Raw genomic sequence first — 27,644 nt, forward strand, 5'->3', positions numbered from 1 at the left:
TCTGAGGTCGGAGAGCCTGCCCAGTTCTCCCGGGCGTGTGGCCTTCCTGGGAACACCCTTTCCCAGGGGCAGCCTTTAAGGACGCAGCCTGTATATCTGGTCCCACTACTTCTGCGGACTCTGGAGGTGGAAAGAGGCTGTGAGGGCACAGGAGACGAGTCAAATCAACTGGAAATGGCAGCTGTACCCCGATACTCCGGGAAAGTGGTGGTAGTGACTGGGGGTGCTCGCGGCATCGGGGCTGGGATCGTGAGAGCCTTCGGTGAGTAAGGGTCTTCCTGCCTGGATTGTACGGATGGCTGGGATGACAGGTTCTCGGAGTGGAAGAGACTCAATTTCCTTTTCTTTAAAAATTATTTACTTATTCTTTATTTATTTATTTATTTTGATTTATCTAACTTTATTTTATGTGCATTGGTGTGAAGGTGTCAGATCTCATGGAACTGCATTTTCAGACACTTGTGAGCTGCCATGTGGGTGCTGGGAATTGAACCTGAGTCCTCTGGAAGAGCAGTCACAGCCAGTGCAGAGTTAAGCATTATCACTGAGCCATCTCTCCAGCCCTCAGTTTTATTCTTACCTGAGTCAGTTTGGACTGTTGGGTAAGCTGTGTGCTGATAAGCCTGCCAGCAAGAGTTCTTCCCTTGGCTAGGCGGTGGTGGCAGACGCCTTTGATCCCAGCACTAGGCAGGCAGAGTTCAAGGCCAGTGTGGTCTACAGAGCAAGTTCTACTAAGCCTGGGCTACACAGAGAAACCGTCTCGAAAACCCGAAAGAGTCCTGGGTTAGGATTAGGGGTTAGGGTTAGGCTTTCCCCTGATGGATCCCTAGCTACAGACGATAGCTTTGAGGAATATATTCCTCGTAGGTTTGGGATTTTTCTAAAACCCAGGATGGTGGTCCAGCAAAGGCTTGATGAGGGGAGGGAATTTGTCTGAAGATTCTGCTCTTTGCGAGAACAGTAACGACAGCCTCCGGAGAGCGGTGCTCCGGATGGCCACAAGGGGGCAGCAGAGGCAGCGCCCCAAGTCCGCAGGACCCATAACTTTTCTCCCTCTCTTCGTTTGCAGTGGACAGTGGAGCTCAAGTGGTTTTCTGTGACAAGGACGGTGAGTGATCAGTCCTCAGCCCTGCCTTTCCTCCATCGACGCAGGGATCCAAGCCTAGCCCTCCTCCCTCAGCCCCCATGCCTGGACCCGTGTCCTCTGCCCTCAGTCTCAACTCTTCTCCCTCAGACTCAGAGCCTTTCTTTTACAGAGGCGGGGGGCCGGGCTCTGGAGCAGGAACTCTCGGGCACTGTCTTCGTCCGTTGTGATGTGACACAGGAAAGAGATTTGCAGGTGAGCATTCCCTATCCCTACTCCCACCCCCGTCTCTAGTAACCCCACTCCTCTCCATGCCTCTTTGCCAGCTCAGTGCGCACAGGTGCACAGTAGACCCTTCCTCCGGAGACTCAGTCTCCCGCTTTCGCCGTCTTCTACAGTGGCGCGCTGGGCTCTGTCCTCCACTTGATGCAAGCTAGAGTCACGTGGGAAGAGGGAGCCTCAATAGTGAAGATGGCTTGTGGGCGAGCCTGTGGGGCATTTTCTTTTTTCCTTCCTTCCTTCCTTCCTTCCTTCCTTCCTTCCTTCCTTCCTTCCTTCCTTCCTTCCTTCCTTCCTGATACAGGGTTTCCCTCCTGGCTGTCCTGTACTAGCTCTTGTAGACCAGACTGGCCTTGAACTCACAGGAATTCACCGGCCTCTGCCTCCGGAGTGCTGGGATTAAAGGCATTCGCCACCACCGCCCCGCTGGGGGGCATTTTCTTGTTAGTAGTTGATGTGGGAGGGTCCAGCTCCTTGGGGATCGCTATCACTATGCAGGAGGTCCTGGATAAGGGGCTGAACAAGCCCTAGGGAGCAGGCCAGTGGGTAGTGTTCCTCTGTAGGCTCTGCTTCAGCTCCCACCTACAGGCTTCTGCTTTGAGCCCCTACCCGTCTCCCCTCAGTGATGGAGTGTGACCCCCCCCCCAACTACCCTCAGTGATGGAGTGTGGCCCCCGACTCCCCTCAGTGGTGGAGTGTGACCCCCTCCCCGACTCCTGTCAGTGATGGAGTGTGACTTGGTCCTCACTGGTTGCCTTGGTCACAGCAGTAGTAACCCTGGCCATGCCAAATGGTAGTTGAGGTGCTCAAGTCTCTGGTCTGGGTCCCCCAGCTTCCTGTCTTCTCTCCTTTCTTGACCTCCTCTGTGACCCTTCTCCCCTCCACTTCACTCTGCCTTCCTTCCCCAACTGAGCCTGCCCTGACTCACTGAAGTCTGTTCTCTCCTCAGACTCTGATTTCCGAGACCCTCTCTCGGTTTGGCCACCTGGATTGTGTGGTGAACAATGCTGGCTACCGTAAGTTGTGTGGCTTAGGGGCTACCTAATGTCCCCCATGTCTGCTTCTATCCTATTGACTCATCCTTACCCTTAAAGAGTGTTATGTATCAAAAAAAAAAAAAAAGAGTGTTATGTGTGTATGTGCGCGCGTGCGCACACATGTGCCTGTGCCATGCCATGCCTCAGTTTTCATCTTTGAAATAAAAATCATCGGGGCTGGAGCGATAGCTCAGACGTTAAGAGCATTGCCTGCTCTTCCAAAGGTCCTGAGTTCAATTCCCAGCAACCACATGGTGGCTCACAACCATCTGTAATGAGGTCTGGTGCCCTCTTTTGGCCTGCAGGCATACATACAGACAGAATATGGTATACAAAATAAATAAATATTTAAAAAAAGAAATAAGAATCATCACCTTTTCCATTGGGGGTGCTGTAGTCTCCAAAGGAGGTCACACTGTCCCTTAGTTTAAAGTCACACTGTCCCTTGGTTATTTCAAGAGCCTGCATGGTTCCTGCTATGCTGAAGGCCCAGGCCCTGGCTGGTGACAAGGACACCCCAGGCACACTTTATCAGACTCCAACGGTGTGGTGTGGCAGTCTGGGAGGTTTCCATTGACCTAACCATGTGTCTCCATGGAAACTAAGGCTCAGAGAGCACCCAGGCCCTCCAGAGTCCCCTCCAAAGATGGAGGTGTAGAGGGCTGGCCCTGGCCATCAGGGCTCCCCCAGCCAGCAGGGCTCCCCCGGCCAGCAGGGCTCCCCGTGGCCAGCAGGGCTCCCCCTGGCCAGCAAGACTCCCCCTGGCCAGTAGGGCTCCCCCGGCCAGCAGGGCTCCCCCGGCCAGCAGGGCTCCCCAGCATTCAGAGTCCCTGTTATCTGTGTCCTTTTCTCAGGCTCGCGCTTATTCAGTCTGGCTATATAACCAAACTCCGTTGTGGGGAGTGCAGGGAAACCCACATTCCACAGTGGGGAGAGCAGATACAAGCTGGGGCGTGGCCCAGTGACTTAGCCCTGCAATGGCAGGTCTGGGCCAGCAGAGACTGCCATGGTGCATACCATGGCACAGCCTCCTTCTTTGCCTTGCTCCCTAGCTCTCTGCTGCTCATCTGATCCTCTCCCCTCTCTTGTCTCCCTCTCTCTTCTCTTCCCTTTAGACCCACCTGCACAGTGGCCTGAGGAGACGTCTGCCCAGGACTTTCGCCAGCTGCTGGAGCTGAACCTACTGGGCACCTACACCCTGACCAAGGTGAAGCAGGCGCAGTTGCGATGGGCGTGTGTCCCTCATTTCATCGGGAGCACATTGAACAGTGGTTATCAACCTGTGGGTAGCAACCCCTTTGGGGGTCGGATGACCCTTTCACAGGGGTCACCTAAGGTCACCAGAAAACACAAATATCGACAGATTTCACCCTTGGGGTCAGCAGAACATGGAGCTGTGTTAAAGGGGTCAGCCTTCGGAAGGCTGAGAACCGCTGCTCTAGAGGACCCTGCTCTATGTAGAAAACAAATAGGCACAGATCCACATCCCCCTGGGCAGCCACAGCCTCCTCAGACTCTTCCAGAGCCTCCAGGCCTGCTTGGAGGTGGCCAAAGAGATGCGAAGAGCCCAGGAGATGGGACTGGGCTCAGATGGTGGGATGTTTGTCCAGCAAACAAGCAGCCTTAGTGTGGATCCCCAGCACCGCGTGAACCAAGCGTGGTGGTGTGACCTGACCTGTGATCTCCACACTTAGGAGGTAGAGGCAGGAGGAGCGGGAGTTCAGGGTCAGTCTTGGCTGCACCATGAGATTCCATCCCCAAAAACAAACTGGGAAGGAAAGGGTTGGTGCTCCTGCTCTGGGGAGGGCCTCGCTGTTGCTGATGGGTGGGAGAGGCCCTAGGTGCAGACGCTGCAGGGCCATGCTGGTGAGCCCAGTCTTGATTTCAGATGCAGTAGGGAGCCATGGAGCATGGTTGAACTTCCTAATCATATTCTGGAATGTTCCATGCAGCACCAGCCTCTCCCTAGAAGTTCATCCCCATGAGGACAGAAATCTCTCGCTCTGTTTTGTTTTTATGAGCAATAGGAGCCATGAAGCTGGGCATGGCAATGCACGTCTTCAATCCAGCATTCAGGAGGCAGAGGCAGGTAGATCTCTGTGAGTTCGAGGCCAGCCTGGTCTACAGAGTGGGATCAAGGACAGCCAGTGTGTATGAACAGGATACATAGTGAGATCCTGTCTCAAACAAACAATAAAGAGGGAATGGGGGGCATGGAAAGGGTTTTGCTCCCACAAATACTATTTCAGGCACACTTACGATTACTGGCCCATTTGAGAGGAGAGAAGGGGCCCACTAGGGTCACGGTGCCCTTATACTCAGGATGGTCTCATTATGGAAGTGATATTACAATGCCAGTTAACAGGACCGGAGGGCATGTGACAACCCAGGACAGTCACCAGGGTCCTCTCATTCCTAGGCAAACTGAGATGGTCACTGTGTGAACTGTGTGGCTTTCTCAGGATGGAGTAGTAGAGAGTCTCTGAGGTGGCAGCATCCAGACTGCATTTGAAGACAACATGGAAGCGGGGAAGGCTGTCTTTGGTGGAGTGGGGCTGAGCCACGAACCCTTTTAGGTTCCTGTTCTAGGTGGCTCTGGGGGTGCTGGTTTGTGCTCAGTCATGTTTAGTGGTGAGAACAGGCTGTGCCTGTTCAGCTCCAGTGCCCACGGCAATCAAAGGAACAGACTGAGCTTATCGGGGGTTTAATCAGGTTGTGGAGGAGTAGCCAGAGACGGTGGCAGAAAGTGGGGCACACCTCCCGAGGTTCACATGTCACATTCTGACTACAGAGTTTTGTCATCCCCCACACACTGTCTCTGAATGGAATGGAAGGTGTTCTGTTGAGCAGTGTTTGGGTTTCCCAGCTTGATGAGTACTGGACAGTGAGCAGCACCTGAAAACTCAGAGGAGAGAGAGGGGCGAGGAGGAGGGAGAAAGAGAGAGAACTAGGGAAGACAAGAAAGGATACAGACCCCCCTCCAGGAGCTCTGGCATACCACGAACCCGCCATCCCTGTGCCTCAAGAACGAGGGGGCGATGGTCTCAGTCCCACGCCTGGAGTGCTGATGGCTGATCTGTTTGTCTCCACAGCTTGCCCTTCCCCACCTGCGGAAGTGCAGAGGTAACATCATCAACATCTCCAGCCTGGTTGGGACCATCGGCCAGTCCCAGGCAATTACCTACGTGGCCACCAAGGTAGGCCAGTCCTCTCCTCCATGGTGCTCTGGATCCTCGGGCCTCAGCTTTGAGCCTGGAACTTTTTTCTTGTTTCTTCCCCCCCTCAGAGGGGTTTCTCTGTGTAGCTTTGGAGCCTGCCTATTCTGGAACTCACTCTGTAGGCCAGGCTGGCTTTTAACTCACAGAGATCCACCTGCCTCTGCCTCCCAAGTGCTGGGACTAAAGGCATGCGCCACCACCTCCCAGGTTTAACTAGCTCTTCTAACTTAAATGAACCCGTTTCTATTAATCTAGGTTCTCTCACTTACCACCACTTCTTTCGCGTCTTCTGGCATTTCTTGCATGCCCAGATTCTTTTCCTGCTTCCTCTCTTTCTGCCCGGAAGTCCCACCTATGCTGCCTGCCTAACTCTTGACCAATCACAGCAATATACCTTCACACAGTGTGCAAATATCCCACAACATTTCCCCCGTTGTCTAAATAAAAAGGAAATGTTTTAGCATTAACACAGTAAGACTATGTAAAATAGGAACAGTTGTCAACAAGAATTACGTTCACAATGTTTCATCCATATGTACTTGGCAGGTTCAGAGAAAGTGCTGTGTTAGCTACCTTAGTGAGGCCAGAGTTTTATACCTAAGCCATTTGCAATCTGTATTATCACTCTAAAAATAACATCTTCTTAGAAAAAGAACTTAAGCTTTTATGGTTTTCAACATTATAAATTTTATCTCTCATGTAAGTTTTTTCTGAATTTGGTAACAAGGAAAACTGTATACTATTAAGTCTTCAATCCCATCAGAGACCCATGAAGGGCATATTACCTGAGTAAACAGGAAGTGCGGTGCAGACAGAAACAGCTGGCTGTCTGGACAGTCACCCTGTGTTCCTCTGCGGCTTTGGGGCTTCCATCTGCAGTCTACAGGCCTAGAATATATGACAGATTTTCTGTGAAGCAGGAGTTTTGAAGGACTGCCCTACCTTGTCTGGGCAAAGCTCAGCAGTCACTTTCTTTTGTGTCCTTCTTGTCCAGTTTGGACAGCAAACTCTCAGCAGTCAAGGCAAGGGCAGTTTCTAATGAAAGCAAATTCTATATGGAGGCTCTTCGATGTCCATCATCTTTTTGAAGAAGATTGATGCTGCCAGGAGCAGATGTGTCTCACTACCATGAAGAGTCTTATTTAATTAAAATATTTTAAATGCCACATTCTGTAGAATCTGAAGTGTTTAAAGATCATCTATCTATGTAAATCATATCTTCGTATAGCCTTGAGAATATATCGAATATGACTACAAGTTTTATTATAGATGACTACTAACTTACATTTCTCATCTTAAATAGTTTTTTTAATAATGGTCTTTACAGACTAGAACTATACTTTTTCAAATGAGTTGCATAACTTTACATTACATTTTAAAATGAGCCACATAGGAAAATACTGTAAACAAGATTAGAAACATATATATGATGTAACAAAAATAACCTTAAATTTGTATCAATATACAAAAATCCATACCAATGTAATATATTTGAGACTAATGGTTGTTCAAAAGTAGACTCAGCAACCCACCCTTTTATCCATCGTTTCTATACTATCTCCCCCTTTTTCCCTTCAGAAAGGGATCTCTGAATCTAATCTCCTTTGTTCAGCTTTTTTCCTGACCGTGACCAACAACAACTTGTACCCCTCCCATGATGATAAACATCCATTATCCACTGAATGACCAATAATCATCCACCACACCTCTCGGGAATGTGGGTGTCATGTTTTATAGACTGTTTCGTGTTGTCTGGGGGCAATGGTATCTTTAGGGGGTCCCAAGAAAATTGGGCTAGTGGTCAAGTCCTGGGAGAGCTAGGTGTGATGGGAAAATGTAAGGCTTATCTGAAGTCTGGCTGGAGTAGTCTGTGAGGCTGGACCATCTCAGTTAGCAGCTTTGAAGCTGTCCTGGATGCAGAACTCTGAGGAAACTGCAGCAGAAGCATTCTGAGAGCATGGATCACCTGAGTTACTTGTCTTTATTGGTGTTTGCTCCTTTTTTTCTGAAAGCACAAACTTTTTTTTTTGAAAGCACAAACTGTTAAAGGTAACATACATATCTGCATTAACACAAGTATGGAATATGTAGTCTGCACAGTCAGCTAAAGACTTTTTGTTTTATGTTTGAGTAGGTGAAAGGCATCTGTCAGCTTTATAAGTCCATTTGGACTGTATAGCTGAACCTCTGTCCATGCCATGGGAAAGAACAGCATGTAATGATAAGTTATGAGCACTCTGTACTAACAAGATTCACAGTCTCAGAGCTGTTCCCATAGTAGAAGGATCAGCATATACATCATGTCACCTGTCCTGTAGTCTTTTCTGTCTTTTCCCCTCATGTTGGTAGCCAAGATCCTCAGGAGGTCTCCCTGCTCAAATCTGATCTCAGCTAACTTAGAAGGAATTCATAACTTTTCATTTTCTGTGGAAACAAAGGCATAGCTCTCCCCTAGTGCAGCATTTTTCTTGACTTCCATTCTGAATCTAAGACATCCCTAAAGTACATAGGCTGGTTTAATCAGCAGGCCCTTCCCTACATAGTGTCTCTCAGCAGACGTTGTTTTTGTACGTTCGCATTCAAAAAATTCAAAGTCAGCAAAACACCATACAGGATCCAGATGCCCTGTGCATTCCCCATCTTTATGTGACTTATTTTTTTATTACTATTCTTTCTTTAAAGACTTTATTTTTAAATTATTTTTTAAAGATTTATTTATTAATTATGTATACAGCATCAGCCTGCATGTATCCCTGCAGGCCAGAAGAGGGCACCAGATTTCATCATAGATGGTTGTGAGCCACCATGTGGTTACTAGGAATTGAACTCAGGACCTCTGGAAGAACAGTCAGTGCTCTTAACCTCTGAGCCATCTCTCAGCCCCTAAATTATTTCTTTCTGTGACTGTTTATACCCATTTTCTTCCTTCCTTCCTTCCTTTTAACATTTAAGCACATTTTAAAGCATTCTGTACCTATTTAGAATTTCTTTTTGGCCTGGACCCAGCTTTGCTAACTACCCACAGCGTTCTCTGACCGCATAAGTGGTTTAAACTGTTAGATATCAGCTAGGCCCTCCAATATTGGGCTCTGGAGGCTGACTTGCCCCCCTTGGTTCCCTGACAGCCTAACCTCATGCCAGCTGGTAGGGACAGGAGCCACAATTTCCACCCCAGCCCTGGGAAATTAATGAAATTACTTTCCTTGTGTTTGTGCCCCACATTGAGGGCATGTGTATACGCACTGGGGTTGTGCCCCACATTGGGCATGTATGTATGTGCACTGGGGTTGTGCCCCACACTGGGTGTGTATGTATGTGCACTGGGGTTGTGCCCCTCATTGGGTGTGTATGCATATGCACTGGGGTTGTGTCCCACATTGGGTGTATGTATACATACTGGGGTTGTGCCCCACACTGGGTGTGTATGTATGTGCACTGGGGTTGTGCCCCACACTGGGTGTGTATGTATACGCACTGGGGTTGTGCCCCACATTGAGGGTGTATGTATATGCACTGGGTGCCTTTCTGGTTCACACTGACTTTAGAAGAGGAAATCTGATCCCCTGGAACTGGGCCACCATGCGGTGCTGGGAATGGAACCTGGTTCCCTACAAGAGCAGCCAGTGCTCTTAACTGCTGAGCCATCTCTCCAGCTCTGATTTTTTTTATTTTTTTAAATATTTATTTATTTATTTATTATGCATACAATATTCTGTCTGTTTGTATGCCTGCATGCCAGAAGAGAGCACCAGACCCCATTACAGATGGTTGTGAGCCACCATGTGGTTGCTGGGAATTGAACTCAGGACCTTTGGAAGAACAGGCAGTGCTCTTAACCTCTGAGCCATCTCTCCAGCCCAAGCTCTGATTTCTAAAATACATTTTTTTTAGAGACAGGGTGTCTCTGGAGCTTTGGAGCCTGTCCTGGAACTAGCTCTGTAGACCAGGTTGGCCTCGAAATCACAGAGATCTGCCTGCCTCTGCCTCCTGAGTGCTGGGATTAAAGGCGTGCGCCACCACCGCCCAGCTTTAAATTACATTTTTATTTATTGCATGTGTCTTTATCTGTGTGGATCTCTGTGTGTATGTGCATGTCACAGCACACATATGTAGGTCAGAGGACAACAAAGAGGAGTCAGCTCTCTCCCTCCACCATGTGGGTCCCTGGGATCAAACTCAGATTGTCAGGCTGGGCAGCAAGTGCCTTTAATGCTCAGCCTTCTTGAAAGGCCCTTCCTGATTTTGTTTGAACCAAAGTCTCACCCTGCAACCTGGGTTGGTATTTAGTTCATGGCAATCTACCTGTCTCAGCCTCCCAAGTTCTGGGATCAAAGGTATCAAAACCCAGGAATTTCCCACACTGCCTCCCTCAGTTAGTCCAAAGTTATCGCAGCCTGTAACAAACTGGCCTTTGTGGATGGAGGTAGGCTGCGTCCCATCACCCAGCTAGCTTTACACCCAAAATAATTACACGGAAACTGTATTCTTTTAAACACTGCCTGGCCCATTAGTTTCAGTGTCTTATTGGCTAATTCTCACATCTTGCTTTAACCCATATTTAGTAATCTCTGTAGCACCATGAGGGGTGGCTTACCAGAAGAGATATTAACCTGCGTCTGTCTTGGAGAGGAGAGGCATGGCGACTGCCTGAAGCGTTTCTTCCACAATTCTGTTCTGTCTACTCCGCCTACCTAATTTTTTGTCCTATTAAAGAGCCAAAGCAGTTTCTTTATTAGCCAATGAAAGTAACACATAGACAGATGACTCTATCGCAGCCTGTAACAAACTGGCCTTCACAGAGCCCATGTGCAGGGAATGTCTGCAAGATGGCTGAGGCTAATCTAAAACTTGCTGTCTCCTGGCGGGAGAGGAGGTCGGGAGGGACTCCATCCACAGAGACTTAACACTTTCTGGTCTCTGCTTCTGCAGGGGGCAGTGACAGCCATGACGAAAGCTCTGGCCTTGGATGAGAGCAGATATGGTGTCCGTGTCAACTGGTGAGCTCATCAAACAGGCGGGGGCAGCTGGGGATGCCAGGCAAGAGTTAGCACAAGCTTCTCTTCTTCCTTCTCTCCCTTCTCCAGCATCTCCCCAGGGAACATCTGGACTCCACTGTGGGAAGAGCTGGCAGCTTCAACCTCAGACCCCAGTGCCACCATCCTAGAAGGCACCTTGGCCCAGGTAGGAGCAGTTGAGAGCTGGGAGGTACGGATGTAACTGGGGAGGGGTATAGATTAGGCCAGCAGTTGGGGTCTTTCTCATCTTCTCTCCTCTCCTTCCTCTCTCTGTCTTTCTCGGAGCTTCATGTAATCCAGGCTGGCTTGGTTCTTTTTTTTTTTTTTTTTTTTTTTTTTGGTTTTTCAAGACAGGGTTTCTCTGCAGCTTTTTTAGAGCCTGTCCTGGAACTAGCTCTTGTAGACCAGGCTGGCCTCGAACTCACAGAGATCCGCCTGCCTCTACCTCCCGAGTGCTGGGATTAAAGGCGTGCGCCACCACCGCCCGGCTTGGCTTGGTTCTTGATAAGTAGCTGGGACATGTAGTGAGAGGCAGGCAGGCCTGCTTTTCATCCTGCCCGGATCCCACACAGCTAGCTTTACAACCAAAATAACAACACACAAACTGTATTCATTTAAACACTGCCTGGCCCATTAGTTTCAGCCTCTTATTGGCTAATTCTCAAATCTTACTTTAACCCATATTTAGTAATCTGTGTAGCACCATGAGGTGGTGTCTTACCCGGAAAGATCTTAGCCTGCGTCCATCTCGGAGAGGAAAGCTATGGAGTCTGCCTGAGGCTTCTGCCTGACTCTGCTTTCTTTCTCCCAGAATTCTGTTGTCTACTCCGCCTACCTAATTTTCTATCCTATTAAAGGGCCAAGGCAGTTTCTTTCTTTTTTTTATTTGTTTATTATGTATACAGTATTCTTCCTGCAGGCCTTATTACAGATGGTTGTGAGCCACCATGTGGTTGCTGGGAATTGAACTCAGGACCTTTGGAAGAGTAGGCAATGCTCTTAACCACTGCACCATCTCTCCAGCCTGGCAGTTTCTTTATTAACCAATGAAAGTAACACATAGACACTCCTCCATCAGGGACACTTTCTGCTTCCACTTCCTGAGTGCTGGAGTCACAGATACGTACCATACCTTGTGTGTGTGTTCACGTGGGCACACTTGTGTGACTGTCTCACTTTCTACCACAGGCAGGCCTCTTTTGCCAGGATAACATGTGTGAACTAACTGCCTAAGGAAGACTACTCTTCATTTTTTCCCTCCCTCTCTCCCCAGCCCCTGGGCCGCATGGGCCAGCCAGCTGAGGTAGGAGCTGCAGCCGTGTTCCTGGCCTCTGAAGCCACCTTCTGTACAGGACTTGAGCTTCTTGTGACAGGGGGTGCAGAACTGGGGTATGGGCGCAAGTCTACTAGAAGCAGCCTCAGGGAAACCCCTATTCTCCCTCCCTAATTCCCACTAAGTTATGTCCTACTTAGTCCTCTTTCCCTTTCCTTTTTTGTGTAGTACTGGAGATTAAACCTAGGACATTTTTTTGTGCTAGGCAGGGCTCCACCATTGAATGACACCGGGTACCTCACTGGGGGTTCAGGCAGGGCTCCACCACTGAACCACACCCGGGTACCTCACTGGGGGTTCTAGGCAGGGCTTCACCACTGAACCACACCCGGGTACCTCACTGGGGGTTCTAGGCAGGGCTCCACCACTGACTGTTAAAAGTTCACAAAGAAACTCAGGACAAATGGCTACTGTGATGCCTATGCATGCATAGCAAAGCCCAGGCTGTCAGCCAGGTTCACACAAAGCCTGTGGCTTCTCTGTGCTTCCTCATCCTTGTCCCCTACTCTAAACCTCTCCACCCCTGGAACTTAACTCGTTTTCCCGCAGCTTCTGATTCCTACACAAACCTGCCATTTCAGCCGCGTGCTTGCCCCCTCATGGCCCAGTTCAATCTGGACTCTTCCAGATGCCCCTGGTTGTATTCTCATATATATATTTATGATAAAACCTTCTCAGCCATACCTTGGTGTGATCATCATTTCATCTGCGAACCACAACCGCGGCCCCTCACTGGGGGATTCTAGTCATATGCTCTACCACTGCCCCAAACTCCTGCTTCTCACTTAAAGTTGCCCCTCCCTCATCTAGCATTTCCCTCCTCAAATTTCCAACTGTTCCCCCTATCTCCCAGGGTTTGAAAGACCTGGATAAATCCAGACCCCCCCAAAAAATAGAGCCAAAAATCTAAGCAGGAAGAGAAGAGCCAAAAATCTAGGTTAGCCGGTTCAGCAACTCTGTTTTAGGAAGTAGCTGAAGATAGTTAGATTATAATCTTGAGAAACAGGGAGTTACCCCTTGTGATTATCACTGGTATTTTCGGGATTTTTCAACGATCACTGGTATTTTCGGGATTTTCCAATGACGCCCTCCCTCCCTTTGGATTACTGGGTTGTGGTTTTTTCCCTTAAATACCCCTTCTCCCAGCTACTCGGGGTCGACCTCTCTACCCCTGCGTGGGAAATGAGTTTCCACCCCAGTGCACTGGTTCCTGGCCTGTCAATAAACCTCTTGTGATTGCAGCAAGGACGGTCTCTCGTGAGTTCCTGGGGGGTCGGGTTATCCCTAGACTTGAGAGTCTCCCTGCTCCGGAGGTCTTTCAGGTTTACCCCCACACCTTAGACTCTCTCCACTGACTATTCGTCCTGGAGTCATAAAGACCGCTTGTATCCAGAAAGGCGTTCTTTACCACAAGTCTGTCCGTACTAGTTTTGTCTCCTTCCCAGCTACCTTTATGCCACGTGGGTATTTCTGACTCCAAAGAGACCTGGCAGCAGAAGCGAGTGGTCGCCAGGGAGCGCGGTTCTGCTTCACCTGGGTACCAATTAAAAGGCCCGCTGGGGAGAATAAATTAAGTGGTAATTGACAGATAAAGGAGGCGGCACAAAAGCAGCTGCCTTTATTCTTGGCGCTTGCGGGAGAGGAGTTTTGCGCTCTTTGCCAGCGCGATAGGGAGGTGGTTTGGAGAAAGGATCTTGAGTGCTGAGGCGGCGAGTTGAGACATTTGGGTCAGAGGGAGGAGGCTGGGACTTGTATTGCTAGGTTTGGGGCTGAAGGACACTGCGGGGGTGCGCTGGGGAAAGAACAGGCCCTGGACACTCCCCAGGTTGGGCGCGGGGTGCAGCAGCTTCCCCACACCCCAGGTAAGGGGGTGGAACTGCAAGGCTGCTGTGGATTGGCCAGGGCAGGGGTGTGCGGCAATCGCTGATTGGCTGCGGTGGGGGCGGTTGCTGCCGTGGGTTCCGCCGGGCGGTTTGGAGATCTTAGGCGAGGAGGGAGGGTTTAGCGGGAGATTAGGGGCGGGGAGGTGGTAGTGGGTCGGGGAAGGCGGAAGGGTGGCATAGGCAAGGTCTGCGGGGGCGGGTGTGTGGTTTGGGTACTTCAGCCTGGTGCAGTCTGAAGAACAGTGTTGTGATTTGGGAGAGTTGGAGCTGTAGAGTCTGAGAACCTTCTGCAGAAGTACATAGACACAGGATTAACTATACACAGCCCGTGTATAGTGTGTGTGTGACTTCTGATGGGAAAATCTTGTGTCAAGTGACCAAGAAGCACAATATGGAAGGACATTGCCACAGCGGGCTGGACAACACTGTAATCTCTGTACTTGTGAAGTTGAGAGCATGGCAAGCTTGAAGCCTGCCTGGAGCACAGAGTGAGATCCTGTATAAACGTGTGTGTGTGTGTGTGTGTGTGTGTGTGTGTAAATATGATTTTACCTGAATGCTGGCAGCAGGAAGCTCCTGATAAACTGATTGTCTAAGTACCTCTGAAATCCTAATGTTGGGGAGCTATGGATGAAGGCGTGTGGTTAGTGCCCCTAAACTGGGGACTGATGTGAGGTTTTGTAATGAGTTGGTGTGTGAGATTATTATTATTATTATTATTATTATTTTTGTTTTGTTCTCTAAGGAGACTGGAAGGAAGCACAATGAACTATGGGCACATGAACTGTGTGTGTGTGTTGTAATTACAAAGAACAAGTTATCCCCCACCCAATCTTCTTTCTACACAGCCCTGTTCTTTTGTTTCATTTCTGTGAGACCAGAGACTAGCTCTCTCACTTAGGATGCTCTCACGTTTGCAGCAAATCCCCTGCCTAAGCTTTCAGAGTGTTGGGATTGCAAGTAGGGGCCACCAGGCCCATTCTCAAATGTCCTTTCTCTGCACCCACCGCCATTTACAGTGTGCTTTTCCTTGTTTTCCTTGGTGATGGAAGGAGCTCGCTGACACCCCCCCCCCCGCCAAGGCACTTTGCCGACAAAGATCCTCTGAAGATGCGTGTTTTTGTTGTTTTATTTCTAGAAAATCTTTTCACATTTTTATTTTATGCGTATGAGTGTATTGCCTGCATGCATGTAAGCTTACCGTATGCATGCCTTGTGCCTGTGGAGTTGAGAAGAGGTCCACAGAGCCCTTAGAACTGGAGTTACAGTTGTGAGCCACTGTGTGGGTGCTGGGAACCAAACCCAGTGCTCCAGAAGAGCAGCCAGTGTTTCTAACTGTAGAGCCCTCTTTCTTTTGATTTTGTCTCACTATTTAGCCCTGACTGGCCTGGAACTCAGTAGGTGGACCAGAATGGCCTTGAACTCACAGAAATCCTCTTGCCTGTGCCTCCGAAGTGCTAGAATTAAAGGCGTACTCCATCACGCCCAGCAATATAATTTTTTTTTAAAGGAGATGTTACTCCGGTGGTTAGAGCGCTTCCCTAACATACATGAATGAGGCCACGGGTTTAGTACCTAAGTACTGCAAAAGCAAACCGAGCCAAAGCTCGCCTGGCTGGGGCCGAGCAGGGCCGGGTGGAGGCCGGGTGGAGGCCAGGAGGGAGCGAGTGCATGCCAGTTCTGGACTGTTCCAGCCTATCTATGTTCTTTGCAGCAGAGCTGGGTCCCTGAGGTCCTATACTCAAAAAGGCTTGGCTGCAGTGAGGCCCGCAGAGAGCAGCCATGTGCGGGAGGGGGAGTGAGCAGGGCGGGGCCGGAATGCCTTTACCAGGCCGCGCCCCAGGCGGGCACAGTTACGGTCTGCACGGATCATGGCCGCAGCGGTTCTATGGCAGGTGGGTGCGTGGCGGACCAGCGCTGGGGCCTCTGGGGATCCCGATGGGGGGCACACTTCCGGATGGACCACCGGCGTGCAGCCTTTCCGACTGGGCGTCTTTCCTCTGTTCCTCGGGTTCCGCTGCGGGACGCAGAGGCGGATGGGGCCCCTTGGAAAGCAGCACCGGCCTTTAACGGGCAGCAACGCGGGTAGACACGGGTAGGGTGCGGGAGGTACCTGACGCGAGGATACGTGGACCGGGAGGTCGGAAGTGAGGAGCATGGAGGAGGGCATGGGAGAAGCACAGGGTGGACTGGGTGCGAGGAAGTTTTGGCTGGGGCGTGCAGCCTGCGGGTTTTAAGGGCCGGTCCTCTTGTGTTCCCTTAGACCAGGGGCCCAGAACCTCGGGGACTTGGCGTATGACTAGGCACAGAGTCTTGGCTGGGAACTGGACCCAAGATCTTGTTTCTTGGAACAAAGAGCACATAAAGACGTGTGTAGTGTCTCTCCAAGGCTCTGTACCTGGTTTTGTGATCTGTATGTCAAAATGACACAGATCTCCAGACAACAGTACCCCATACTTACAGAAGGTACCAGGCAGCAGAGTTTTGGAGTCAAGATCTTAAGAAAACATGATTTACAAGTGAGGACGCAAACAGTTGGGCCATACATAACTTTGACGAAATGTTTGCTGTTAGCTGGTCCCTGACTATCTGATGCTCCTAGTCCAGACTTATGAATTCCTGAACAGACTGGTACATCTCCCAGTTCTTAGTGACAGTCAGAAATGTTCTAGACAGACACTGTCTTGGGATATCACAGGATAACAGTCTAGGTTTTGATAGTGTGGTGGCCTTGGATGGATACAACTTTGCCATCCTGGGCCAGTCCCCATTCTAATGGGACAGATCTGGGTTCTGAGGAAGAAGGCGTTTTTACCCTGTAACCACGAGGCTGCTCAGAGCTATGAGTGCCCAGTGGTGAGTGCCCACATGGTGAAATCCTGGATAAGGGAGACATTGCTGGCTGGGGCCTGGCAAGGACTATCTTGCAGGGACTAGTTAGTCTAGATTGACATTGGAACGGTTCTTGGGTCTGAAAGAAACAGCCCCGAGACTTGCCAAGGACAATCCTAGGCTGTAGAGGGAGAACAGCCCTGTGTTAGGACAACATGTGGCTGTGCCAGGAACAGTCCTGAGGTGACAGGTTGTGATACAGAGAGCACTGGATTTGTACGAGTCTGACGGAAGTCCAGGCTACACTCAGAGCATCCCGGGCTACGAGAAGACTGCAGGGACAGTGGCCTGGGTCAGCACAGCACTGTGCGGTGATCCTAGTCCTTCGCCCTGTGATGGAGGACGGAGCTGTGACAAGACCAAGACCAGCCCTGATATTTGACGGACACCTGGGCTGTGTTGGGTTCAGCAGTTCAGAGCTTTCTGGGACATGAAGGGAACACCACCATATCACACAGAACCCTGCCCCGCACACACACTCCCCTTTAATTTCTTTGCTTTGTCTTTCTTTCTTTCTTTCTTTCTTTCTTTCTTTCTTTCTTTCTTTCTTTCTTTCTTTCTTTCTTTTTTTCTTTTTTTCTTTCTTTCTTTTTTTCTTTCTTTTTTTCTTTCTTTCTTTTTTTTTTTCTTTCTTTCTTTTTTTCTTTCTTTCTTTTTTTGAGACAGGGTTTCTCTGTAGCTTTGGAGCCTGTCCTGAAACTAGCTCTTGTAGACCAGGCTGGCCTCAAACTCACAGAGATCCGCCTGCCTCTGCCTCCCAAGGGCTGGGATTAAAGGCGTGCACCACCACTGGCTCCCCTTTAATTTCTTAACTTAGCTTAACCGTTTACACTTCATCCCTGTAGCCCACCTGCCATTTTAGTGCCTCCTTTGGGCTTAAATCCCATAGTATAAGTAGGGGCGGGTTTTCTTTGAGCCAAGAGAAGACTGCTGGCCTTCGAATTGCCCCAGGAAGGTGAAGGTGGCATTTCATTGTCACCAAGGCTCTGTGAACAGTTCAGACATTATCTCTGAACCGTGTCCCAGGCTGTGTGATGTTTCTCTGTCTGCTTTCTCCTGGATCTCTTTAGTTTGGTCCAGGCTCGAGCTTATGATCTTCCTGCCTCAGCCTCCAGAGTCCTGTGATTATAGGTGTACACCATCAAACACAGTTTAGAGGGTTTTTTTGCCTGGCTCACTGCTTCTCCATCATCTCCTAGTGTTGCCCACCTGCCCCATTCCCCGTTACGTTTTTATTTATTTGGTATGTGAATCTGTGTGGGGTCATGCATGGTGCCTGTGTGGGGGTCAGGATAATGAGTCGGTTCTGTCCTTCAGTTGGCTACAAGTGGGTTCCAGGTATTAAACTTGGGTCCTCAGGCTGTGGACAGGTGGTGCCTGCATTTCTTTTCTCTTTCTTTTTTCTTCTTTTTTTTAGAAACAGGGTTTCCCTATGTAGACCAGGCTGGCTTTGAACTCAGAGATCTGCCTGTCCTTGTCTCTCCAGTGCAGGGAGTAAAGGTGTGCACCCCCATACCCGATTCCATCTCATTATTATTAAAATAGAGTCTTATGGTCAGGTGGGAAGCAGAGGCAAGCGGATCTCTGTGAGTTCAAGGCTAGCCTGGTCTGCAAAAGCTAGTTCCAGGACAGCTAGGACTGTTACACAGAGAAACCCTGCCTTGAAAAAACAAAACAAAAACAAACAAAAAGATAGGGTCTTATATAAACCAGGCTGGCCTCAATCTTGCTACAAAGTCAAGGATGGCCTTGGATTGCTGATCTTCCTTTCTCTACCTCTCCAGTGCTAGGATTGCAGGGTGTGTGCTGCCAGAGAGACATAAACCCAAGGGCTGCAGCATCCAGGGCAAGCATTCTACCCACCGAATAACCCCAGCCCCAAGGGCTCCAGCATCCGGGGCAAGCATTCTACCAACCGAATAAACCCCAGCCCCATTTTTTTCACCCCTTCATCTCAGTATCTCTCTTCTGCATTGCTCAGCTTCTCCAGCTCACTGTATTAAACAAAAACAATTTTTTTTTGGTTGCCTCCATGCTGGCTGCCCTGCCCAGGGTGGCTGTCTTTCCCCATACTATGAGTGTCTGGTGCATGGTGGCAGTGTTGAGCAAGCTTCATGTCACCACCCAGAGACACAGGAGGGCTTGTTGCTCTCAGATCACCCAGAAGCCCTCAGTTACCACACTTAAAACCATGGGCTGGAGCTATGGGCACAGTTGGTAAATACTTGCTACCTGGGCATGAAAGCCTGAGTTTGATCCATGGGGGGGAAAAAAAGTGCAGTGACTCCCTCATTGTTGGTGAGGCGGAGACTGGCGGGTCCCTGAACCAAATTGGTAAACTCCAGAACACAATCATAGTCCTTGACTCAAAAAACAGGATGAGCTGTGGGGTGGGGTGTCAAACACCTTTGATTCCAGCATTCAGCTGCAGAGGCTGGTGGATCTCTGAGTTCAAGGCCAGCCTGGTCAACAGCAAGTTTCAGAACAGCCAGGACTATGTAGTAAAACCTTGTCTCAAAACAAACAAACAAACAAAAAGCAGAATGGGGGGGGGCTGGAGAGATGGCTCAGTGACTAAGCACACTGGCTGCTCTTCCAGAGGACCCAGGTTCAACTTCTAGCACCCACATGGCAGCTCACAGCTGTCTGTAACTCCAGTTCCATGGGGTCTGATTCCCTCACACAGACACATAAAAACAAACAGCAAACAAAAACCAGGCTGGACATCACCTGAGGAATGACATCTGAGTTTGGCCTCCATATGCACATCCACAGATGTACATATGCGCCCTCACATGGTGCACCCACGTGCACACACGTGCGCGCGCGCGCACACACACAGTCATCTTATCTGAGCCAGGCATCACCACCCATGCCTGTCATCCCAGCTCGTGCAGGGTCTGAGGCAGGAAAATCCTGACTTCAAGACTGGACTACATAGTGAGTTTGAGAGCAGTGAGCACCTTAGTGAGACCCTGTCTCCACCCCTCCCCTCAAAAAAATAGAAAAAAAAAAAACGTACTTTCTGGCCCAGACTCATCCACATGACATCCAAGACTCACCTCCTGACCGCTGACTTTACTGGACGCCCCATCTTACTGGTTAACATCAGCTCTGCCAGCAGGAACAGGCTATTATCCTTCCTGTCTTCCTCAAACTCAGGACCCGGATTCTTCTCTGTGGCCTGCAGAGAAAAGCATGAGGTCAGAAGTCAACAGGAAGGGGCCTCCTGTTACACAACTAGTTCCGTATACCATGCAGCCTCAGGGAGGGTCTGCAGGGATGTGTGCCCTTCAGCCATTGACAGTGACAAGCACGGCGTGGCTGTTCATGTAAGGGCGTTCCAGCCATGTGGCTGGGGCTGTAGGGATGCCAGCCAGTGACGCATTCCTGAAGAATAAGCGCTGGGACCCCTCGCGTGAGGGAGGAGGGCTGGAATCTGGCACCTGTGGGCCTGAGTGAAGAAGATTAAGGAGGAGGACCGCTGGGTCTAAGGGAGGAGAGCAGGAGTCTGGGGCTCTGTGTTTAATGGAGAAGCACATGGCCTTTACACCTAGACCTGAGGGAGGAGGTTTGGGGTCTGGGCTGCTCAATTGTGGGATAAGGAAGACCTATTCTAACTCTCGTCAAATTTTGGACCCCCCCCCCAAGCCAGGAGTGTCCCCTTACCTGCTCACTGTCCCTAGTCGTTGTCTTGTCTAAGCTGGTAACAAGCTGTGGCCAAAGTTCTCTAGTAGAAGGCACGCCCCTGTCGACTTTGCCCTACATGGTGGAGGGGCGGGAGCTGACTTTGCTCTTTCTGGGGATAGTCATCCTGGTGGGGACTTGGGCAGAGCACAGGGTCTGTCTAGAATGTGCTGGGACTGTGACAGAACCAGCCTCATGGGCTTCCCCAGCAAGAGGTGGCAGCTGGGTGCCAGGACGCTCTTTCTGCCTCTTGCCTTGGTCATATTTACTTCTCTCACCATCCCAGGTCCAGGCTCCAAAACTTCTCCCTGTCTCCTGGTTTCTGTGTGGGCCCAGAAGATGTGTGTCCTCCAACTTCAAGGTAAAGGGGGGCTCTGGGTATAGGGGAGGAAGCCTGGGGTCTGTCGGCTGTTCTGGGGGGAGGCAAGGTCTCATCTCTCTCTGGCTTAGTCGTCTGCTCGCAGGTCTGGTAAGGAGATAATGCTGCATCTCTCAGAAGCCTCGTGGGGCCGAGGCCGGGGCCATGGAAGCTCTAGTCTCTCAGGCTGGGGACTCCAGGCTGCTGAGCTGCTGTCTGGATGTTGCTTCCTCTTAGGCTTCAGACCTCCAGGTTCAGGTGACCAGAGAGCCGCAGAAGAAGCCAGGCCCCAGCCAGCCATTGCTGTTTGGAAAGACATTCACAGACCACATGCTGATGGTGGAGTGGACCAAGAAGACAGGCTGGAGCCGGCCAAGGATCCAGCCCTTCCAGAACCTCACGCTGCACCCAGCCTGTTCGGCCCTGCACTACTCTCTGCAGGTGGGACTGGCTGCCCCTGTCGGCCACCCTGCTGCCTCTCTGCCATGTGCCTGCCGGACTTCACCTCTCCTGGGCTTTGCATGCTTTGTCCTTTGTGGGTCTGTCATGTTTTCCCGAGATCACCTGTGCTCTGGGACCTAAACTAGGTGACAGTCGCTTCCTGGGATGAGCAGATCTTGGCTGTGTTGGAACTCTGTGCTCTGAAAGAAAAGTGAGCAGCTCTGCAGACAGAGGGGCTCGGCGGGCAGACACTGGAGTCTCCGTGTGGTCCAGGAGGCCTAGGATGCCCACAGGGCCACAGCGATGAGGACCTTTAGAGGAGTCTGAACAGGGACAGACCCAGCCTGTGGCCCTGTGAGAAGTAATATAATTCCAGCACTCAGGAGGCTGAGGCAGGAGGCTAGCCAGGGGCGCCCCTTCCGGAGCCTTGCCCGTCTTGCCGGCTGCCGCTTGGCTTCTGTTGACAGAGGCCTCCTTAGATGGTCCCCTGATGTCGGACATCTGTCTTCTTTTCATCCCTGAGACATGATAAGGAATGTTGCAATAGTAGCCAGATGCCAATATCACTTTCTCTGAATGCAAGTGTGTCTCTCTGCCCAGTTTCCAGTCCTAGTGAGTCAAAGGGCAGGTGTGCCCTTTTGAGCAGTGTTACTGAACTCTTCTCTGTAACTTGTCAGTTTCCACACGCACCGCCCAGCCTGTTTCTCAGAAAGAAGCCTTGCCAAACTGCTCCAGTTCTTCCAGTCCCGAAGAGCTTTCTTAAATTCTCAGAATGATCCCCCCCACCCCGTATGTGTGTGAAGTCAGGGATTGACATAGTGTCTTTCTCAATTGTTGTCCATCCTGGTTTTGAGGCAGGGTCTTTTTTGTTTGTTTGTTTGTTTGTTATTTTGTATTCCGAACAGGTTTCTCTGTGTAGCTTTGGAGCCTGTCCTGGAACTTTCTTTGTAGACCAGGCTGGCCTCGAACTCACAGAGATCCGCCTGTCTCTGCTTACCAAGTGCTGGGATTAAAGGTGTGCGTCACCACTGCCCAGCCTATTTTTTTATATGTATGAGTTTTTGCATACATAGAGTTGTGTCTGTGTATCTCTGTGCGTGCAGTCCCTGCAGAGGCCAGAAGAGAGCATCCAATCCCTTGGAGCTGGAGTTACTGATTGTGAGTCTCCATGGAGGGTCTGGTTCCACTGGGAGAGCTGCCGAGCTCTTAACCACTGGGGCATTCTTCCAGCTCCCTAGGATAGGCTTTAAAAACGATGCAGGAGAACTTTGTATATTAAATGAGCTTTTGTTTCCTTGTATGGGGTGATTTTGAAACAGGACCTCACCCTGTGGGCCAGGCTCCCCCAAGCTGTCCTTCACTGAACGTGACAGTGCTCCTCTTGCGGTGCTCCTGCTTCGGTGCTCCTCCTGCGGTGCTCCTGCCTAGTTGATTTAAAAGGCTTGACCTCCACGCCTGCCTTGCCTGTGCTTTCTGAAGTCTCCATGCCTTTGTCTCCGTCAGTCTGCCTTTCTCCGTCTCCATTTGTCTCTGTGTGTCTCTTGCTACCTGGATGCTGAGGGACCCAGCCATGAGCACCCCTCCCCCGCCTGTCCCCGCAGCTCTTTGAGGGCCTGAAGGCGTACAAAGGCAGGGACCAGCAGGTACGCCTTTTCCGGCCGTGGCTCAACATGGACAGGATGCTACGTTCTGCAAGGCGCCTCTGCTTGCCAGTGAGTGGCCAGTCTTCCCTAGAAGGAGAGAGGGTAGAGGGTGGCTGAGCGAATCTGGAGCCCTGACTCCTACGGGATCCACCCAGGACTTTGACAAGCAGGAGCTGTTGGAGTGCATCCGCCGGCTCATTGAAGTGGACAAAGACTGGGTTCCCGATGGCCATGGAAGCAGCCTCTACGTGCGGCCGGTGCTGATCGGGAATGAGGTGGGCATTGCCGCGGGAGCTGCTGGTGTGGGGCCATACACATCCGCATCAGCATCAGCCTGGACCCCAAGCTCTGAGGGAAGGGGCTGGGCCTAGAGCTCCGAGTCTAAGGGAGGAGGAGGCTGCAGTGCGGACCCCTTGGTCTGACGCTGTCCCTATGCTCGTCATAGCCCTCGCTGGGTGTCGGCCTGGTCACACAAGCCCTCCTGTTTGTCATTCTTTGCCCGGTGGGCTCCTACTTCCCTGGAGACTCCATGACCCCTGTCTCCCTCCTGGCTGACCCCACGTTCATCAGAGCCTGGATGGGTGGGGTCGGCGACTACAAGGTCGGGGGGTAAGTAGTTCCCCACATCCGTAAGTAGATGTGCTGTGGCGGGCGGTGGGGGGGGGGGGGGTTTGCTGTGGAAGGGTGAGCCGAACTCCGCGCGCAGACATCGTACTCCACATGCTTCTTGCTTGGGGCCGGGCCTGGTTCTGGCTTGGAGAGCCATTGTCACTGGCTCTGTTGTTGGGCCCTGGGCCCTGTGTCCTGTGTCTGACACTAACGGTGAAAGGCGCATGGGGTGCGTTCACACGGCAAAGGAGCTCAGAGATGGGAGGGTCAGCCAGAAGGTCGATCCCCTGGAAACCTCTAGAAAGCAAGATTCCCTTAGCTCTTTCTTCTGTTCCCTGGTACCTTTGCTGGGTGGAATCTCCATTTATAGCTCCCTGCATTCCTCAGGCCTCAGTCCCCATGCGTCATGACCCTCCGGACCTACCATGCTGTGTTGCTGAAGGCCAGCAAAGGTGGCTGAGTCTCCTGAGGTCAGTCAGGTCAGGTGCTGGCTACTGGCATATTGGAACAAGGAAGTGTGGCCACACAGGCAGGGTACTCAGGTCCTCTCAGAACTCCTGATGTCTTCCTGGTGTCAGGCCCCATGTTAAGGAAGTGTGGCCACACAGGCAGGGTACTCAGGTCCTCTCAGAACTCCTGACGTCTTACTGGTGTCAGGCCCCGTGTTGGCTGCAGCTGGTGACACAGATAAGGCCAAGCCAGTGCCACCCCCTGAGGGCTGCTGGGAACTCTAGTGTCCAGATCTATGGGAACTCTAATGTAGGGGTCACAGAGTCCTGTGGAAGCTCCATGTAAGAGGTGACACCTCATTTGTGGTTTCTTGGCTATAGCGGTAGTAAGAGAAGCCAGGCATGGTGGCATTTGGCCATGTATACTATGTAGTCATCACGCCTCAGTCGGCTGAGGCAGGAGGACTCTAACAGGAAGCTAGCAGGCAAGGATCAGCAGTAGAGCCCCTGCCTCGTATCCCCCAGAGAGGGGTTGGGGAGAGAGTTCAGCAATAGAGTATTTACCTACATGTGGGCAGTCCCGAGTTCAAACCTCGCTACCCAACATTTTCTAACTCTGGGCCCTCATAAATTGGCTGGTGGAACAGGATCACGGTTGGCACAAGGGAGACAGACAAGACCAGTTTTTGCACAAGGCTCAGAATGTGGCCTGGGCTCCTGTCCTGAGACAGCGGGAGCCTTGGGTGACGTTTGAGTAAGAGGTGAAGCCTGGGGTGGTGAGACTGCAGGTCAAAACAGGGCAGAAACCCGTGTGGGGTGCACCACTATAACCCCAGCATGGGAGGTCAGGAATTCAAGACTAGGTTCAGCTCATTGTGCTTTGGAGGCCAAATTCTGCTACCAGAGACCCTGGCCTCAGACCAGCTGGGTGTGGTGACAGCCTTTAATCCCGGCGATCCAGAGGCAGAGTCAGCTTGGTCTACAGAGTGAGTTCCTGGACAGCCAAGGCTACACAGAGAAACCCTGCATCAAAATACACAAGACCAAAAAAGGAGAGTAAAGTGAGCCAAACCACCGTCACCACCATGCCTGTAATTTTAGTACTTATTGGTGGGGAGAGGAAGGACTGGAGAGGCAGGAAAGGGGGCGCACCAGCCCCACAGGGCCCTAACCTTGATCCCAACGCTAGGTTAAGAATTCTGTCTTGCCGGGCGGTGGTGGCGCACGCCTTTAATCCCAGCACTCGGGAGGCAGAGGCAGGCGGATCTCTGTGAGTTCGAGACCAGCCTGGTCTACAAGAGCTAGTTCCAGGACAGGCTCCAAAGCCACAGAGAAACCCTGTCTCGAAAAACCAAAAAAAAAAAAAAAAAAAAAAAAAGAATTCTGTCTTGTAGGGTGTAGGAGCCCTTCCAGAAGGGCTGTGGGCTGGGAAGGAGACTCCTTGGCTGTGTTTGGGGAGTATGGAGGGTCTTTGCCCAGTCTGACCAGACTGCCCTCCAGGAATTATGGGCCCACTGTGGCCCTGCAGCAAGAAGCCCAGAAGAAGGGCTGCGAGCAAGTCCTCTGGCTGTATGGGCCAGACCACCAGCTCACGGAGGTGGGCACCATGAACATCTTCGTCTACTGGACTCACGAGGACGGGGGTGAGCCTACCCATGACCCAACCCACACCCTGTATGATGTCCTGCCCAATTCCTACTGGGTTGCAAGGTCACCGGGTCCTGGGCAGGTTGCTTCTAAGAGAAAGGGGAGGTCATTTAAGGGTGGGAAGCAGTGACACCCATCTGTCGTCCCTGACTTAGTACTGGAGCTGGCAACACCCCCACTGGATGGCATCATCCTGCCTGGAGTGGTTCGCCAAAGCCTGCTGGACCTGGCTAGGACCTGGGTAAGGCCTGTGCAGCACCTGCCGTGCACCTCTTCTCTGGGTCCGTCCGTGGACCTCTGTCTTTCCCAGCAGCCTTAGGGAGGCAGTGATGCTGGTCTGCGGCAAGGTGGGCGTCGGGGACTGAGTGTTTCTGCCCCCTTGTTATGCAGGGTGAGTTCCGCGTGGCAGAGCGCAAGGTCACCATGAAGGAACTGAAGCGGGCGCTGGAGGAGGGCCGCGTGCGGGAAGTCTTTGGCTCAGGCACCGCTTGTCAGGTCTGCCCAGTGCATCAAATCCTGTACGAAGGCAAGGTGAGCCGGAGCTGCCAGGGTAGGTGGGAGAGAAAGGGGGAGTGCCGATCCTCACGGCTTCTCTGCCTCAGCAACTCCACATTCCCACCATGGAGAACGGGCCAGAGCTCATCCTGCGCTTCCAGAAGGAGTTGAAGGCTATTCAGGTGAGCTTGGGATTGGCAACTCTGATAATGGGTCCTACCCCCTCCCCCAATGCCTGTGGCCCCAATGCACGGGCATTTTCCGTACTTCAGGAGTCGTAGGCCCCTTTCCTCGAGTCTCTGTGGCTCTGGGTCCTGAAGAGAGAACCTCTGTTTTCGTGAGCCTTGGGGCCATTGGCCACAAAAAATGAGCCTCCCACGACTCCTTGGGGCCATGGACTGTCCCTTTGGCGTGACAAGCCTTCCTCCCAAAAGTCTCTGGAGCATTCCCATTCTTGTGAGCTAAAAGAACTTCCAGAAGACCTCTGGGCTCATTTCCCGGTGAGCTGGACCCGAGGTGACTGGGTATCCTGGCCCCTTGTTGGCGCCTAGCACTCCCTATTTAGCTGAAAATGCCTTTTCCCTAGCGCCTTCAAGGCTGTGCAACTCCCTGCCTTGCTGTCCTTCTGGACTTGTGGGCGGGCCTTCGGGTCTAGGACTACACTTCCCATAAGGCACTGGGGCTCAGCTCTGTGAGCTGTAAGTTGCGACGTTCCGGGGCCTGCTGGGAGTTATAGTGCAGCTGCCTAAAAGCAGCAACTCGGTTGTCTGCAGTACGGAGCCAGTGCCCACGATTGGATGTTTCCGGTGTGACGCAGCCGGCTGTGCCTTCGCGGGTTGGATCCGCGGGTCTATAGCATCCAATCCAGCGTCCTCGCCTCCCAAAGACTCACGAGAAGTGCAATAAAGGTCTGGCCGGACACCTGGTCTCTGGCGCCCTCACGTGGCCACTGTACTCCAAAGCCTTAAGGGCGGGACCCAGACTATTTGAAGCCCGCCTCAAGTGTTGGGTCTCAGGGCTGAGCTCCCCCAGCTGCTCCGAAGGGGGACCTTGGCATATTCTCTATCTCCGTTCTCAGGCCGGATACTCCGTGCTCTCCATGATGCATTTTTTTCCCTCTCTGTACGTGCTGCAATTTTGAAATAAAATGCCAAAGAACAAGACATTGTCATGTTCAAAGCGCCACCCTGGGATCCTGGGGGTTCAGCACATTTCGTCATCAGGGACCCAGCTTGGAGGCGTCTCTGACCTGAGGGTTCCTTCTGTACTTTAGTATCGAAGCCCACTTACTGAATTCTCCCTGCACTCCTGTCTTGGGTGTAGCCTCACAGTAGTCTCACCGGATCTCTTAGGATCTTTTCCCTTCCTGTAGGACATTGGGTGCCCAAGCTGTAGGAGCCCACTCCAGCACGAAACAGCCTGGGATGGGCGCTGAGGCTGAAGAAATGGCAGATTAAGAGGAATGGAGACAGAAAACATCGGACAGGTCTAGTTTACTTTCAGCCAGCAGATGTACTAATTCCAGTCAAAGGCAGAACAAAGAGCAGTAATGTTGGTGGGCGGTGGTGGCGCAC

The 27,644-nt window shown here is 51.4% G+C and overlaps 2 protein-coding genes and 1 long non-coding RNA gene across 6 annotated transcripts; 2 read left to right on the plus strand and 1 right to left on the minus strand.

Moving 5' to 3' along the window:
* Positions 1 to 174: 174 nt before the first annotated feature.
* Positions 175 to 13,043, plus strand: Hsd17b14 (hydroxysteroid 17-beta dehydrogenase 14). The gene is made up of 9 exons (XM_038314338.1): positions 175 to 262; positions 1,070 to 1,108; positions 1,257 to 1,339; positions 2,313 to 2,379; positions 3,516 to 3,607; positions 5,493 to 5,597; positions 10,548 to 10,615; positions 10,703 to 10,799; positions 11,907 to 13,043. Exons 1-9 carry the CDS (start codon positions 175 to 177, stop codon positions 12,078 to 12,080), a joined length of 813 nt encoding a protein of 270 aa, XP_038170266.1. The 3' UTR covers positions 12,081 to 13,043.
* LOC121676960 lies at positions 5,089 to 20,527 on the minus strand. Its single transcript, XR_006020666.1, has 4 exons — positions 20,411 to 20,527; positions 19,804 to 19,925; positions 6,404 to 6,506; positions 5,089 to 5,507 (listed from the first exon to the last, which is right to left on the minus strand). It is a non-coding gene; the product is annotated as an uncharacterized LOC121676960 (long non-coding RNA).
* On the plus strand, positions 15,693 to 27,231 carry Bcat2 (branched chain amino acid transaminase 2). Of its 4 annotated transcripts, XM_038314337.2 has the most exons (11): positions 15,693 to 15,744; positions 20,715 to 20,789; positions 21,024 to 21,227; positions 22,829 to 22,939; positions 23,026 to 23,145; positions 23,316 to 23,479; positions 25,429 to 25,571; positions 25,731 to 25,816; positions 25,966 to 26,106; positions 26,178 to 26,252; positions 26,844 to 27,231. In XM_038314337.2, the coding sequence occupies exons 1-11, from the start codon at positions 15,721 to 15,723 to the stop codon at positions 26,880 to 26,882; spliced, it is 1,182 nt and encodes a 393-aa protein (XP_038170265.1). In that variant the 5' UTR covers positions 15,693 to 15,720; the 3' UTR covers positions 26,883 to 27,231. The 4 variants fall into 4 exon arrangements, with proteins under 4 accessions (XP_038170265.1, XP_038170264.1, XP_038170263.1 ...); XM_038314336.1 differs by lacking the exon at positions 26,844 to 27,231 and having other exon boundaries at positions 26,178 to 26,837; XM_038314335.2 differs by lacking the exon at positions 15,693 to 15,744 and having other exon boundaries at positions 20,493 to 20,789.
* Positions 27,232 to 27,644: the final 413 nt, after the last annotated feature.

Source organism: Arvicola amphibius, chromosome 12, assembly GCF_903992535.2.
Source record: "Arvicola amphibius chromosome 12, mArvAmp1.2, whole genome shotgun sequence".
In the NCBI taxonomy this organism is placed as follows: domain Eukaryota; kingdom Metazoa; phylum Chordata; class Mammalia; order Rodentia; family Cricetidae; genus Arvicola; species Arvicola amphibius.